We start from the raw sequence: 13,525 nt of genomic DNA, 5'->3' as shown, positions 1-13,525 counted from the left end.
GGGACAATGAAGGAATGAGGATAAAATGCCCACACAACTAGTCGGTCGAACGAAAGAGAAGATCATTGAATATACTGGGTAACTAAAGATATGTCTGGTTTATTTCACCATCTTTTGAATATCGTAAATCTGTCAAAAATATACAATTCGAGAATAAAAACTTAACATGATTAATCATCAGCACGCGTTGAAAAATATAGCACCTTGCAAATCATATGTACTAATATTGGACAACTATTGGGCTTTGCAATCTCTTGATGAAACAGGGATCTGTTGTACAAAAATGTTGGGGCAAATGTTGATAAAGTCGCTGTATCAAACTGTCCCCAAAACATCCGTTGCTTATAAAGATACTGGTTGTTCACTAGAGCCATTATTATCACATTTTCTCATACGGATAAAAATATCATATCGATAAATTACTATATCTGGGGTTTGCTATAAAAAGAGACATAATTCCACAACCATTTACACATCACTTGAATTACAATAATGTATCTACATATTATAGATTAATCCAGTAATATATCACAGAGTAAAATATTCCTCCATGTTTCCCTCACAGGAAAGTACAAAAGGAATGTTAGGTACCGGTAATACAGTTACACATTTTTTTAAATCAGTCCGATCAAAGTAGATGTATTTTGGCTTCTTAACTATACATGTAGTTGCACTTCTGAATATAAATAATCATTCATAATCATATGCCACAAATTAAGTTGTTAGAATATTTCTTCAATTGGACAGAAATCCTAATGATATCCCAGTTACGTATCACAGTTTATGGCACAGAAGTTAAAACTGTTAGAAGATCTTACAGTAAAATTTCGGGAACAGTTGAATCAAAGAATTTTTTGCTTTCTTTAACAAGTTTCACTAGTCAAAAGTCTGAGTAACATACACCAGTGATAGATCAAAACATATATCTTCAACTAGATCAGAAATCCTTATGAAGTGTCAACTGTCATGATAACATGCTTTTTGTAAAAAAAATCTTGATTATCGTAATCATTATTATACATTACATGTATTTAGTATGCCGATATACACTTAAGTATGCTTCTCATTGTCTAAATGTTGGTCAGTACATTTCAGTATGAATATTATTCATAAAACAGTAAATATGTGCAAAATATACCAGTGCTTGTTCTTCTTAGAATTCCTCGTATATATCTGAAAATAGATAGAACTGTACACCTCAAAATATGTTTGAATCCATTTACAGGCGCAGATTCAGAAGGTGCTTTGGGTGCTAGAGCACCTCTTCTTGGAAAATTTCCTTTGTATAAATTATTCATTTTCAACACTATATGAATGAACTACTTACCTTCATCCGGAATTATATCTGCCATATTGCTTGCAATCACTTCAACATCATCATATTCATCACCAGCACTACAGAATATCAAAAGCAATGCACTATACTTTTTCATGTATGTGTTTATTGAGACTCTAGAGAACAGCATTTGCTGATTTCAACTATTATGTGCAAATTTCATTTCATTAAAAAAATCTGATTTCTCGACTGCCTGAACAGGTAGTGACCCAGCATTTCTAGGAATTCATCTGATACCTATACATGGATAAAAAATTGCTGAAATGATAAAGGGATACACACCCATAATGCCAGACATCCTTGGAGAAGTAGGCCTACACCTGCTGGGGCGTTTCTTACCTGTTAGACGATGACTGACTTGATCCTTTGAAACCAACGCCAGGATGAAAGTTTGTATTCGAGTATGGACTCGGTAATGACTGTAAAAGAAACAAAATACATTTTAGCTTCAAAGCCCATATACCACAAAATACTACGGTTCATCAAAACTATTTATGAAACTACGCTAATATCAAATCAATGATGAATTCTAGCTTTCAAAGTCTCTTACCGATCTTTTCAAATCCTCTTCATTTATATCAACATTTTCATTTGAGACATAACCATCTGGAAATGATCGGGTTAATTGTAGAATATACATATCGGTTTGCAATACTTAACACGTACATGTACCTCAAATAAGGTCAGTGTTCTCCACAACAGATTTTAGAGGACCGACGCCTCTCATTTTTATATCCACACTGAAAATCAGCCACCCCTTATATAACATTTGCAGCCCCTACCAGAAATAGAAGATTACACCAAAATAAAGCTCACGTTTCTATATTTTTGGGGGATTGAAAGCCTTGCTACTTCAGCAACCACGATGTCATAAACTAATGAAAACGAATGCAGCCCCATTTAAAATTCCTGTGTATTGAGAACGCCAAAGGTATACCACTACAGCTTCCCCAAAATACATTGTACTGACAGAAATTTACATTTTCGTGTTCATGTTGCTCAATAAATGTTGAACTTTTCTTACATTGTCCTTTTTCATTCTGTACTAGAAACTTTCCGGCTGGATTGTTATCAAGTCTGATAATGTAGATCTTCTCACCAGCCGCCACTGGTAGATCCAGTTTACCTCCATTGTCATCCTCTAATATACAAGCTACGTTCAAAATCGTTTCATCACCTTTAACCTGCGAATAGATGGAAATTGGTTTTTTATCGAATCAGATTTATACTGGTATAGATTGTACATGTACATGTAGGCCGACCATGATGCTCAGTGGGAGAACCTTTAAAAGCTGAACCCAAGAATTCTTCATGCAAAGTTAACCGACACCTTCCTGATCAGCAAACTCACCTTCAAACGTTTTTTTCGTTTCCTCTCTTCTTTTTGTTGTTTCTTTCGATCCTCAAGTAGTTTCTGAAAATTTGAATATGTGAATATGTTTCCATTTCAAACATACCTACTTTATGTAAAAGTTATTCCATCTCAAAGATGGTAGAACACGTTCAAGATAATCGTATTCTATTTGTATATTCTATGCACACCTTTTCTTCTTTTTCTTTCTTTTTCTTTTCTTCTTTGATCTTCTTTTCTTGTTCCTCTCTTTCTTTCTTCTCCTGCTGTCTCTTCTCTTTTTCGTTATCTTGCGTTCTGGATGGAAGAGGTGGCCCTGAGCTACTGAAATAATGGCAGTGAGAAATCAAAAGTGCTAAAAGATACCGCCGGGTACAGCAACTAATTACCTTCCTAAACCAGCCACAGCTGGGGTGTCAATATCGTCATAAACTTCATCAAAGGTTCCAATATCTGATGTACTTTTGGCAGCCGGTTGAGATTTATTAAAATTTCTGTGATAAAAAAATATTTCATAATTAATGATCACTTGAAGGGCTCCTCAACAATTCCTGACTGAAAAACACAATTTGCAGTTACTGTACATTTACCAGAAGCCTTGAGAATGTCTTCGCTCATACCTAATTTTCAACATTTTTGTGGGGGAGGACCCCCAAATAGTGCTTCGTCCATAGAGCGCTCTAATATCTTGTTAGCACATGGGCCCTCTTTAACCTCTGAACACCTTTACATGTGAATAGTACATAAAAAATGGCTACCTGTGCAACATACAGTTCAGCCATAACACGGAACTAATATTCATTTGAAATGCAGTACACAAATATTGTGTTCAGTTGAATCAACAAGGAAGTAAAGAATGCATAGTTGTACCGGTAATAGGTTGAATGTCGTCAAAATTCAACATTTTCCACTAAAAAGACTCACAATAGATTTTCTTCTATTTTACGGCATATAACAATAGATCTCGATCTGTGTAGCAGTGTGGGGAGTTGTTAGAGCTTTCTATTCTGGGGTTGAAGATCATCGGTTTGTATCCTACAGTAAAGTCAGGTGGTTGGAAGCAATTCTTGATTGCCAATTTCTGAGAGGTTCTAATATATTGCTATGGTGAATTTACTTCAATTTCATCAAAAACATGGTATTCAAAGAAAAAAATGTCATTCAGGGATGCCAATCTAAAGTAAATTGGTAGCAATAACGTATCAATACAATTGACGCAAAGTGTTTACATAAAAAAATTTTTCAAATGTGTAGTGGCTATATCAACAACGTATTATCTGGAACTATGTCTGTTATCAAAATTGTTAGTAAGACAATTATGCATAGGCCTATAGCCTTTAATTCAAAATTGAAGGAAAATTGTAGGGGTAATAATCTTGATGTGTGCGTACTGGTACACATTGAATGACAGCGGAATCGTCCTCATACTACATCCAACCTGTTTTCCTTAGTTCAACCTTTTCAAACATTCACAAATGATTAAAAAATAATTCTTTTTTTTTAACACCCTCAACCTGCTAAGCGCCACGCAGGGCATTACAGCGAGCTCGATGTTTCTTTATTTATCCCAACAGGGGAGGAGAGACCAGAGTTGAACCTTCGACCAAGAAACTCTGTCACCACCAGGGTTTGAACCCATAAACCCTGGATTGACGAGACCAGTGACCGGCGGCTTAATCCACTCGGCCACTACGCCTCTCATTTAAAAATAATCATACTAGGTGACCAGTTTCTGTGATGACAAATTCGCTGAGAGAATCTGCAGGTGAATGAAGAAATTTCTTGGTTTGAAATGTAACAATTCATTCATTATTCACCAATCGCGTATTGATGAAGAATGCGTGGTCAGTTATAGCTTATCCAAATCATTTCTTTTTTGCAATTTTCTTAAATTCCCTGAGTTTTCCCTGTTTTTTCTAGATATTTCTGATTCCCAGCGTTTTCCAGGGCAGTGGACACCCTAGCTGTTGTATATTCACATACCCAGTTGTTACTCCAAGTGTTTCCGCATCATCATACGTCTCCTCGACATTCTCGCAAGGATTGTGAGTAAGTGAGAAAGTTAAGTTCGATTCCGCATCATCGTAGATATCCTCTTCCTCCGCTACCGCAGCCGGGGTTTGATGATGAGAAGCTGTAACCGCGTTCATCGCAATATCCATCGTTTCCGCGTCATCGTAGATATCATCCTCGATGGTCGGCTCGGAAACATTTCTTGGATCTGTGATGAAAAAAATTCTTCTAAAAGCAAGAATAGCTGAATGGCGACTACAGCTTGAACTTTATTAGTCGTAACCCTGGCAAGAGCTCCCGTAGTCCAGGTTAGTTCATGTCTATCCCCAGATGACCCTAGAGTTAGTTCAATCAACCTCCAGATGCATTGAAAGCAATTTTTGATTGCCGATTTTTGACAGGTTCTAATATTGCCGCGGCGAATTTACTTTAATTTCGTCAGAAACATAGTACAGAAAGAAAAAAAAAACGTCATCCAGTAAATAATTGCCGCGGCTTTTACCGCACTTCCAACGCCATTGACCCCATCGACGCCATTGAAGTCAAATTTCAACTCAGAACTATGGAAATGGCCACTGGATCCAGTTTCATGAAAAAGCTTAAGCTTTATTTAGTTGCTAAGTTTGAATTGAAAGCATGAAGCAACCAAAAATTACATATCAACTGCGGTCCAGTTCCACAGTTGTCACTTAAGATTTGACTCAGAGTTAACTCATCGAAAATGAACTAACTTTAACTCAGAGTTAACTCTAACTCACAACTGTGGAACGCCATCCTTCTCGTTATTGAACCAGTCTCCGAAGTTTGTTGTCATGAGGTTTGAATATGATTCAGCAGCAAGGAATCCAGGGGCAAGGTCTGAAGGTCATATAGTATTATTCAGGGCAAATAATGTTTTACAGAAATTGTCCTCTTTTATAGGTTATTTATTATTGAAAAAGAAATGCCTTTACATTACTGGTACTCAAAATTTTCAGGGTCTTTAGACCTTCTGAATTTGCCCCTGAGTGAAAGTAAAATTACCCAATAACTTACTGGCAATGTGCAATTTCACCCAGGAAGGACGTTTCGGCACACTCGGACATGGCCCTTCATCCCCTAGTCGTATTACTTTATAAATTATTTTATCCACTGTGATGATAAGCTCATCTTCCTCAACGGAATTATTTGATACAGCCGAACTGTCCTGCTGACTATTTTTCCGATCAACACTACTACCGTTAACGGTTTTTTGTTCGCTGTTCATGTGGTGAAATTTTCCTTCGATGGCCGCGCGTTTCTGCGCGAAATTCTCCTTTTGTTGTTCCATGTTCTGAATTCGTTCCGTGAACTTCATACGATTCCACGATTTTGGTTTCTCGTCGCTCGGCGGCGATGGCAATGGCAAATCATCGACGTCGTTGCCACCGCTAGCCATCAATGAAAGCTCCGGCGGTGGTGGAGGAAAGTCGTCGTTTTCGGCGTCACAATCGACCTTCCCCAAAGCGAACTTCGGAGGTCCGGTTTCTTTATGGAAAAACGGCGATTTTTTCTCGATTGGTAAAACCGGTTTCAGTTTTTTCAGACTGTTCGGGGAAGGCGCGATGCGATGCGACGAATCAGCATTTGAAGACGGCATTTTAGCGACTTTCAAATCGTTTTTTATATTCGATAAAACGCCCGATTTGATCTCTGGAAAACACGGCCCTTTCGGTGACAGCGGTTTTTGGCCAATTCCTGGTTTAATGCATAATGGCGGTTTGATCGCTGAAAAATACAAATACATGGTTACTGTTATCAATATCCATTTCATTCACATTTTATGCGGAATGGGGCTTAAAATATACCGGTATTGAACTGCGTGGATGAATTCTAGTTCTATCCAGCTTTGGAAGGTCTTATAGGCTTAGCCTAAGTTTGTGAGTTCCCATGATTTAAAGACTCCAGGTAGTCAAAATTTAGGTTGTTCGAACCCCTAAAAAGTTGTGTCGATAGCAGAGTCGTCGGAACGGGAGTGGCAGAGGTGGCCAAAGACGCCCCAACTTTTTGCTTAAAAATTTTTCAATGCTTTTTTCAAAAGCACGCTGCACCCCGTAGCAGCTCGTCGTTCTCTGTACTAGGTGGTTGGCTCACGACTTCTCATGCTTCTGTGAATGAAACCGTGAAATGGCCCCAAAACGCATCTCCGGCGATCAAATTTTCAAAATTTTTTTAGGGGAGGGCCCCCAGACCCCCCCTTCAGAAATAAGCCTCGCCACTGAAAAATTCCTTTGACGGCTCTGGATAACCAATAGTATATTATAATTCATCAGTGACCACTTATACAAATTGTGGTTATGTATTCGATACCAATACCGCCGGTTAGTTTCAAACTTATCTCAGAATTACGCTGACCTGAAGGAAGAATCGTTGCAGGAACTTTAAACATGAACTCACTTAACAACAAAAACTGTGCTTTAAGATGTTTCATGTAAATTCTAAGGGAGTCATTTTCACAAAACCTTCGAGATAAAACGGAGTAGAGGCCTACTGCTGATTTTTCAAAATGGCAACAAACAGCGGGTTAGCGTACCAAAAAGAGTCACCAGGGTAGGTAAATCTTATTTCTCAATATCGGCATTAGCCTAATTCAAATACCGTACGGATACCTGGTTTTGGTTTTGTAGTACCGGTAGTTGACGGTTTGATAACATCACTTTTGCCGGACTGCTGAGCCTTGAAGCGATTTTGCAGTTCTTTGAAATCGAAATTATCATCTTTTTGATCATCAGCCTATCAGAAAAATAGTTTTTGTCAATAAATCTATTGATGGATATTTGATTTAAAAAAAAAATTCTCGATTGGCCTACCATGCCTAATGCACGTACAGGTACCAGATTCTTGATTTCCTTAAATTTTAGCCTTATTTATCTCATACATTTATTTTTGAGGCAGTTTTAGCGGAACTTATGAAATAAGGCAGTGAGCCTATAGGTAATTAGATTGAATTGTCTGAATGGTGTAGACTTACCATGGCCTCAGGTTATCCACTTCTAACTGCCTAAACTAATATTCTTATGAACGCAACCAGGAAGTGCTGTGCTGGGTTTCCCCATATTTACTTCCGCGTTGCTGTCAAACTGGGAGCGCACTGCTCTCAAGGCCGTGGAGTGGAGAACTATGGCGTTCTCGAGTGCAATGTAGTTTAAAGGTACGTAATTCGTAAAACGTAAAACGTAATTCGTAATGTCGTTTCAGGGCTTCCATACGAGTACAGTAACACTGCTTAAAGTAGTTTTTCTTGAATACACAGTCACAGGGGCTTGACACAAAAAGTTTTTGTATTATAGTATCTTGGATACCAGGGTCAGAAACTTTTTTGTGTCAGGCCCCTGTGCTTGAATATAGTTTGTCACTCACATATCGGAGGAAAAAGTGTAGGCCTACCGGTACCGGTACCGGTACGGTCAGTAACCTTTGTCTGTGGTTTAGTTACACGATCGGATCACAGGGACCTGACAAAAAAAAAATTTTGACCCCAGTATCCTAGGTACTATATATAAAAAGACTTTTTATATATAGTACATATTTTTGTCAGGTCCCTGTGGATCGGATATTTTCACAATAAGCCCATCCCATTATAAAAAGCTTACCACCAACGATTAGGTAACTAACTACAGTACCAGTGACTATGATGATTTGAGGACACGTACCGGTAGCCTACATAACAGCATGAAATCAATTTATCCTTCAATCAATCTCCTCAAATCATTACCGCGACACTTAATTCTACCGGTATGTAAATTTCGAGAATTCTTACTTCGTACTTCGTTCTATGAATAAAGAAAAAATTAGCCTATTACCAGTACGTCAATACCATGTTTCACTGAGACATTAGTGTCAGTGGTGTATCGCTATTCACGCGAGCTCTTAGTATACAGAGCGCCGCCAACTGGCTACTCTCAGGTGAATACCGGGTACGGTACGTCTTTTGTCTGGTCCAGATCGTTCTACAGGAGCCCATCTTGCTTGCCAGGGTTTGCCTACCACCGAAGCTTGTACCAACACAAACCCTATGCCATGACAACTTTCTTCATTTGTCTATTACACTGCCCAAGATATTGTCACAGCCACCAATATATTTAGCCATAGAAAGGGGGCGTTTATGCTCACAGTTCTTGAAATGTTTGGATTTTTTGGAAACTTATTTCTGAAAATAACGAACTTCAAAGTTCAGTACCCGCGTAGGCCTACCCTGGATTTTTATGGGCACGGCAAAAACTGACCCCCGATTTATATATCGCTCCCATGTCACATTGTTGAAAATAATAGAATGATTTTTACATCACTCAAAACTAGAGATTCACACGGTTTGAATGTTGCTGAAACCGTCAAAATCCATCCAGGGACAGATGAAATATGATACAACACGCATCACAGATAGTTTTTAAAAAAGAGAAAAAAATGACCCAACAATACAGGACAAAAGTACCTTAACAAAATGGCGGCTAGCAACTGTAAAATGGTTTATTCCAGGACGGCCACTAAAACAATGGAGGAACTATTGAAGAAGGAGTTGGGATGTAAATCAGTTAAAAGCTATGGAAGAGATGGAAGCGGCTGTATTAGCTCTGGTGCTGGATTTATGACTGATTCTGAGGGACACATATTCGCAAAAGTTAATAAAAAACATGGGGCAAGTATCATTTAGATTAGTTTGGGGTTAACCCTTTCAGTCCTAATCAATTTAGGCCTATACCCTAAAGTGCTAGAGATGATTAGAAATTTTTTAAAAATTCCACCCTAGTATGTTGAATACCAGTCATACTGCTATAATGCAACTACATTGCAGTCTACATTGCGGTATATCATTAGTTACCGGTACTAATATTTAACAGTGGTTGACAGGAACTGCCTGATATGAAAACTGATTAGAGCCTACATCAATACACTGTGATACTGTGATGCAGTGTATAAGAAAAGTCCATCATTGATTTATACACCGCACTGTGGTGTAGATGCACTGAAAGGGTTAAGCTCTCTTCCTCTCCCTCTCGTTTGCGACTTATATATTTGATCTCTGATAATTCAGGCTAGGTTAATGTTTGATGGAGAATATGAAAGCCTCAAAGCAATTGCTGCAACTAATTCGATACGTGTACCAAAACCAATCAAGGTACCAGTACCATGTCAAATCTGTACCCGAGGCATAAAAAATGTCTCAATTTTCCAAGTTCTGCGAATCCTTACTGGCAATTTAATTTGTTACTATCACGTATTACATGGTTTTAAGGTGTTTGATGATAAAAAACATGGCACAGTTTTCGTCATGGAATATCTGAACATGACAGGTTTGGGCCGACAAAATGCAGGAAAGTTAGGACATCTTTTAGCTCGGTAAGAAAATAACTTTGTATTCAATATGTTGCTGTCATTTAAGAGAGCTAAAAGAATCTTGTCAATTGGATCTTATCACTCATGCTTGGTAAAATATTTGAAAGAAATACATAAAATTGAGTTCATGATTATAGAATCAGTTTATGATTGAGATCTAAATGGCATTATAGTTACTTCTATAATTCCTGCGTTTTTTGTAGGATGCATCTTCACAACACCAAAATAAAGGATAAATCCGAAAGCATGGCAACTTCAGTTCATAAACAAGGTGAAGATGTCAAGTATATCGAAAAGTTTGGTTTCCATGTGCCGACTTGTTGCGGATTCATTCCGCAAGATAATTCTTGGATCGATGACTGGGTGGTACGTAAGCCGTTTCGTAGCTACAATATTCGCGTATCTTTGCTGTTGTTTCTTTTAGAACTTCAGAAAATTCAATGTTCTTCTTAAATTTCAGATATTCTTTAGCAGACAGAAATTACAGCTGCAAGTCGATAAGATCATCAATGAGGTAAGAATGTGCAACATGGAAATAGAGTAGTGTATGCCGTGCAGACTCAACCCTTTGCGTTACCTTTGCTCTTCATAACAATGTTCACTCGTTGCCTGTGTACCATTGTATCTGAAGCAATCATCTGTAGCAGGCCATGGAAGATATCACAGACTAATGTGCTTTTCTCCAGTTCTGTTCATAATGCCCATGCTTGATAATAAATGACAATTCTCATTAACCCTTTCAGTGCCGACTTATTATTACCCAAGTGCTGAAAATTTCATCCCATTGTGTTGAATAACGAGCATACTGCTTTAGTGCCTCTACACCCTGGTGCGGTGTATCATTACTAATATTTCAGTACGTTTGACAAGTGCTGTCATCTTTTGATAGCGATAAAAGCTAGTTAATAATAACATCCTGATGCTGTGTACTAGCTAAGTTGAACACCGATTGATACATCGCACTGCTCTGCGGTGTAGACACACTGAAAGGGTTGATGGTAACGCGTGTTGTTATTTTTCAACTTCAAAGACTGGCGATCGAGACGTCGTAGAATGGTGGCCCCGATTGCAACGTAAAATACCGGAATATTTCAAGGGTTTAGAAATTACGCCGGCTCTCATGCACGGAGATCTGTGGGGTGGAAATGCTGGTGAACTCGACGGTGAACCAGGTAATCTACTAAATGATATGAATTTTTTAATCGGTGAATTAGTGGTGTATGATGTCATCGAAATGTGACAGAACAACTTTGGCAAGAAGTAAATCTTTGAAAAAAGTGTGAACCTTGGTCACTCGAATTCAATCGCAGGCTAATGATTCGCCGATGAAATTCGAAAAGGCTGTCATAAGCTGAACTTATATAGAATTTTGTCACTCCTCGCGATAATAGATTGCAAATTTTGATACACAGTAGACTTCGTTCGCCCTGGATTTGATTGCCTCAAAAAAATTTCCTACTCCAATTCGTCGTGATTAGGACCGATCCCTGCTCCGATTGCCCGGAATTTTGCGTTCCTCAAAGAGAATGTATTGGTCTCGCGAGATTCGAGGCAGGCGGTGTCTTCTGTAGCATTTTCTCACTAATACTCTCACTTGAATGAATTCATTTTTTCGACAGTGGTGTTCGACCCGGCAAGTTTCTACGGACATTCGGAATTCGACTTAGGAATCGCGAGCATGTTCGGCGGTTTCAGCAAAATGTTTTACGACGAATATTTCAAGTTATTGCCAAAGCAACCAGGACATAGTCAACGACTGGGTCTTTATCAAATGTTTCACTACTTGAATCATTGGTAAGTAGTCAGACTCCATAGTTCAACGTATGATCCTTTATCAGCACCTACATGAGTCATAGCAAGTCAATTTAGTGCTATATTTTGGAAAAAAATTGATAAGGCACTGATTTGTACTTACCAGTACGTTTCACAAAAATGTCAGTAAGTGCTGAAAAATGCTACTTCTTGACTTGAAATTTACATTTTGGACAGCATTCATAATCGTAATACTATTGCGTTGATAAAAAAAAATCAAAAGCAAGCACTTCAGGGCAGTAAACATGTCCTAGTGCATGGATGACATAGGTGACTTGTCCATAGGTTATTGCGATGGTCTGACAAATCATGGTGAACAGTTACTATGTCTATCACGGGTGCAATTCACAGAAAGGTGCTACCTTTTCTGCACCAAAAATGCTGAAAAGTGTTAACTTTAGCTTAATACTAGTTCAAACCATGACCTAGTTCCACAGTTCTGAGTTCAGTTCAATTCCATTGAGTATTAATACCAGTAAGGTCATTAAATTGATTTAATCCTAGAATCATATCTTAACTCAAAACTGTGAAAGTGGGTCCTGAATAGACAATGTAATTAAAATCACAATTGAAATTTCATATAGGTTTAGTTAAGTAGACAACCTCCAGTGGAATAAATGCCTCGCTCCTCTTAGCCTCAGACTATCCTAGATTGATGTATTGATAAATCCATTGTTGTATATTTTCAGGAATCATTTCGGAACCGGTTATAAAGACTCGTCCATCAGTTTGATGAAATCTCTCTCGTGACAAAATGCCTTCTGTTTCAATCATTTAGCTTTAACTGTTGAGAAGCAATATAAAAATGCAAATTATGGCTCTTGAACTGTAATACAGTTTACAACCATGATCAATTCATTTTGCATATTTTCGTGGATTGTGGACCTTGGTAGAATTTGATCAGTCCCCAGAAAGTTTGTTGCATAAATTCGAATGTTTTTGTACTGCAAGGGAGGTTCAACTACATAATTCCAAAGTAAAGTAAGTGTCAATCCGTTGATTATTCGCTTAAAATGCAAGGAAAGGGTGTGTCTAAAATATATTCCTTTATTCTATGCTTTGCAAGCATGTAAAGCAATGCATGGCATTTTGCTGAGGTGCTTTTGTTAGATTTGGACAATAAAGTCTCATCTATATCATCTTACCTCTTATTGGTTTCTTTATAGTGTGTATTGGTTTCTTTATAGTGTGTAAGTGGTTTACAATGTATGTATTGACATACAGCCCACTTTGGTGATTTAGGATTTTGGCAGAGTATGGCGGTATATTGGGGGATTAACTTTGACTAGGTCCAAGACATAATGCAGATGTTCCGTTTTGCCAACTGCATATGTACAGTTAACCTTGCCTAACTTAAACTGGACTGGCAAAAACTGGTCCAATATAAGCGAAGTCCGAGTTAAAGATAGGAAAATACATTTGGAAATTAGGAAAAAAAACGGATTTCGTTTTTGTCCGAACTAGTCAAAAGTTGGAGTTAGCCATGTCTGAGTGAGGTCAGGTCTCTGCATATCCACTTCAACTTGTCAGTCCCAACTTAATTGAACAAGATATCACCAGTCCAGTTTTACAGTTGTTGTACATGTAAAGCACTGTCCAATGAATAAATTGAATTCCAACAGGAAGAAAATACAACCTAAGAAGACAACTATAAATTTTGT

General features: G+C 38.0%; 2 protein-coding genes across 6 annotated transcripts; one reads left to right on the top strand and one right to left on the bottom strand.

The window, feature by feature from the left end:
- Nucleotides 1-78: 78 nt before the first annotated feature.
- LOC141898219 (uncharacterized) lies at nt 79-7,815 on the bottom strand. 4 transcript variants are annotated; one of them, XM_074784040.1, is made up of 12 exons: nt 7,690-7,815; nt 7,328-7,451; nt 5,736-6,446; nt 4,671-4,908; nt 3,077-3,181; nt 2,879-3,011; nt 2,688-2,750; nt 2,361-2,520; nt 1,887-1,942; nt 1,676-1,755; nt 1,328-1,395; nt 79-1,173 (listed from the first exon to the last, which is right to left on the bottom strand). In XM_074784040.1, the coding sequence occupies exons 1-12, from the start codon at nt 7,690-7,692 to the stop codon at nt 1,154-1,156; spliced, it is 1,761 nt and encodes a 586-aa protein (XP_074640141.1). In that variant the 5' UTR covers nt 7,693-7,815; the 3' UTR covers nt 79-1,153. The 4 variants fall into 4 exon arrangements, with proteins under 4 accessions (XP_074640141.1, XP_074640142.1, XP_074640144.1 ...); XM_074784041.1 differs by having other exon boundaries at nt 2,879-3,008; XM_074784043.1 differs by having other exon boundaries at nt 2,879-2,984.
- LOC141898220 (ketosamine-3-kinase-like) lies at nt 7,810-12,997 on the top strand. 2 transcript variants are annotated; one of them, XM_074784044.1, is made up of 9 exons: nt 7,810-7,869; nt 9,195-9,354; nt 9,751-9,834; nt 9,952-10,055; nt 10,256-10,418; nt 10,513-10,566; nt 11,083-11,224; nt 11,672-11,846; nt 12,554-12,997. In XM_074784044.1, exons 2-9 carry the CDS (start codon nt 9,211-9,213, stop codon nt 12,612-12,614), a joined length of 927 nt encoding a protein of 308 aa, XP_074640145.1. In that variant the 5' UTR covers nt 7,810-7,869; nt 9,195-9,210; the 3' UTR covers nt 12,615-12,997. The 2 variants fall into 2 exon arrangements, with proteins under 2 accessions (XP_074640145.1, XP_074640146.1); XM_074784045.1 differs by lacking the exon at nt 7,810-7,869 and adding an exon at nt 8,288-8,453.
- The last annotated feature ends 528 nt before the right edge of the window (nt 12,998-13,525 follow it).

Source organism: Tubulanus polymorphus, chromosome 2, assembly GCF_964204645.1.
Source record: "Tubulanus polymorphus chromosome 2, tnTubPoly1.2, whole genome shotgun sequence".
Lineage (NCBI taxonomy): Eukaryota > Metazoa > Nemertea > Palaeonemertea > Tubulaniformes > Tubulanidae > Tubulanus > Tubulanus polymorphus.
Note: the sequence above shows the minus strand (reverse complement) of the source record. Positions and strands in the feature narration are given on the sequence as shown.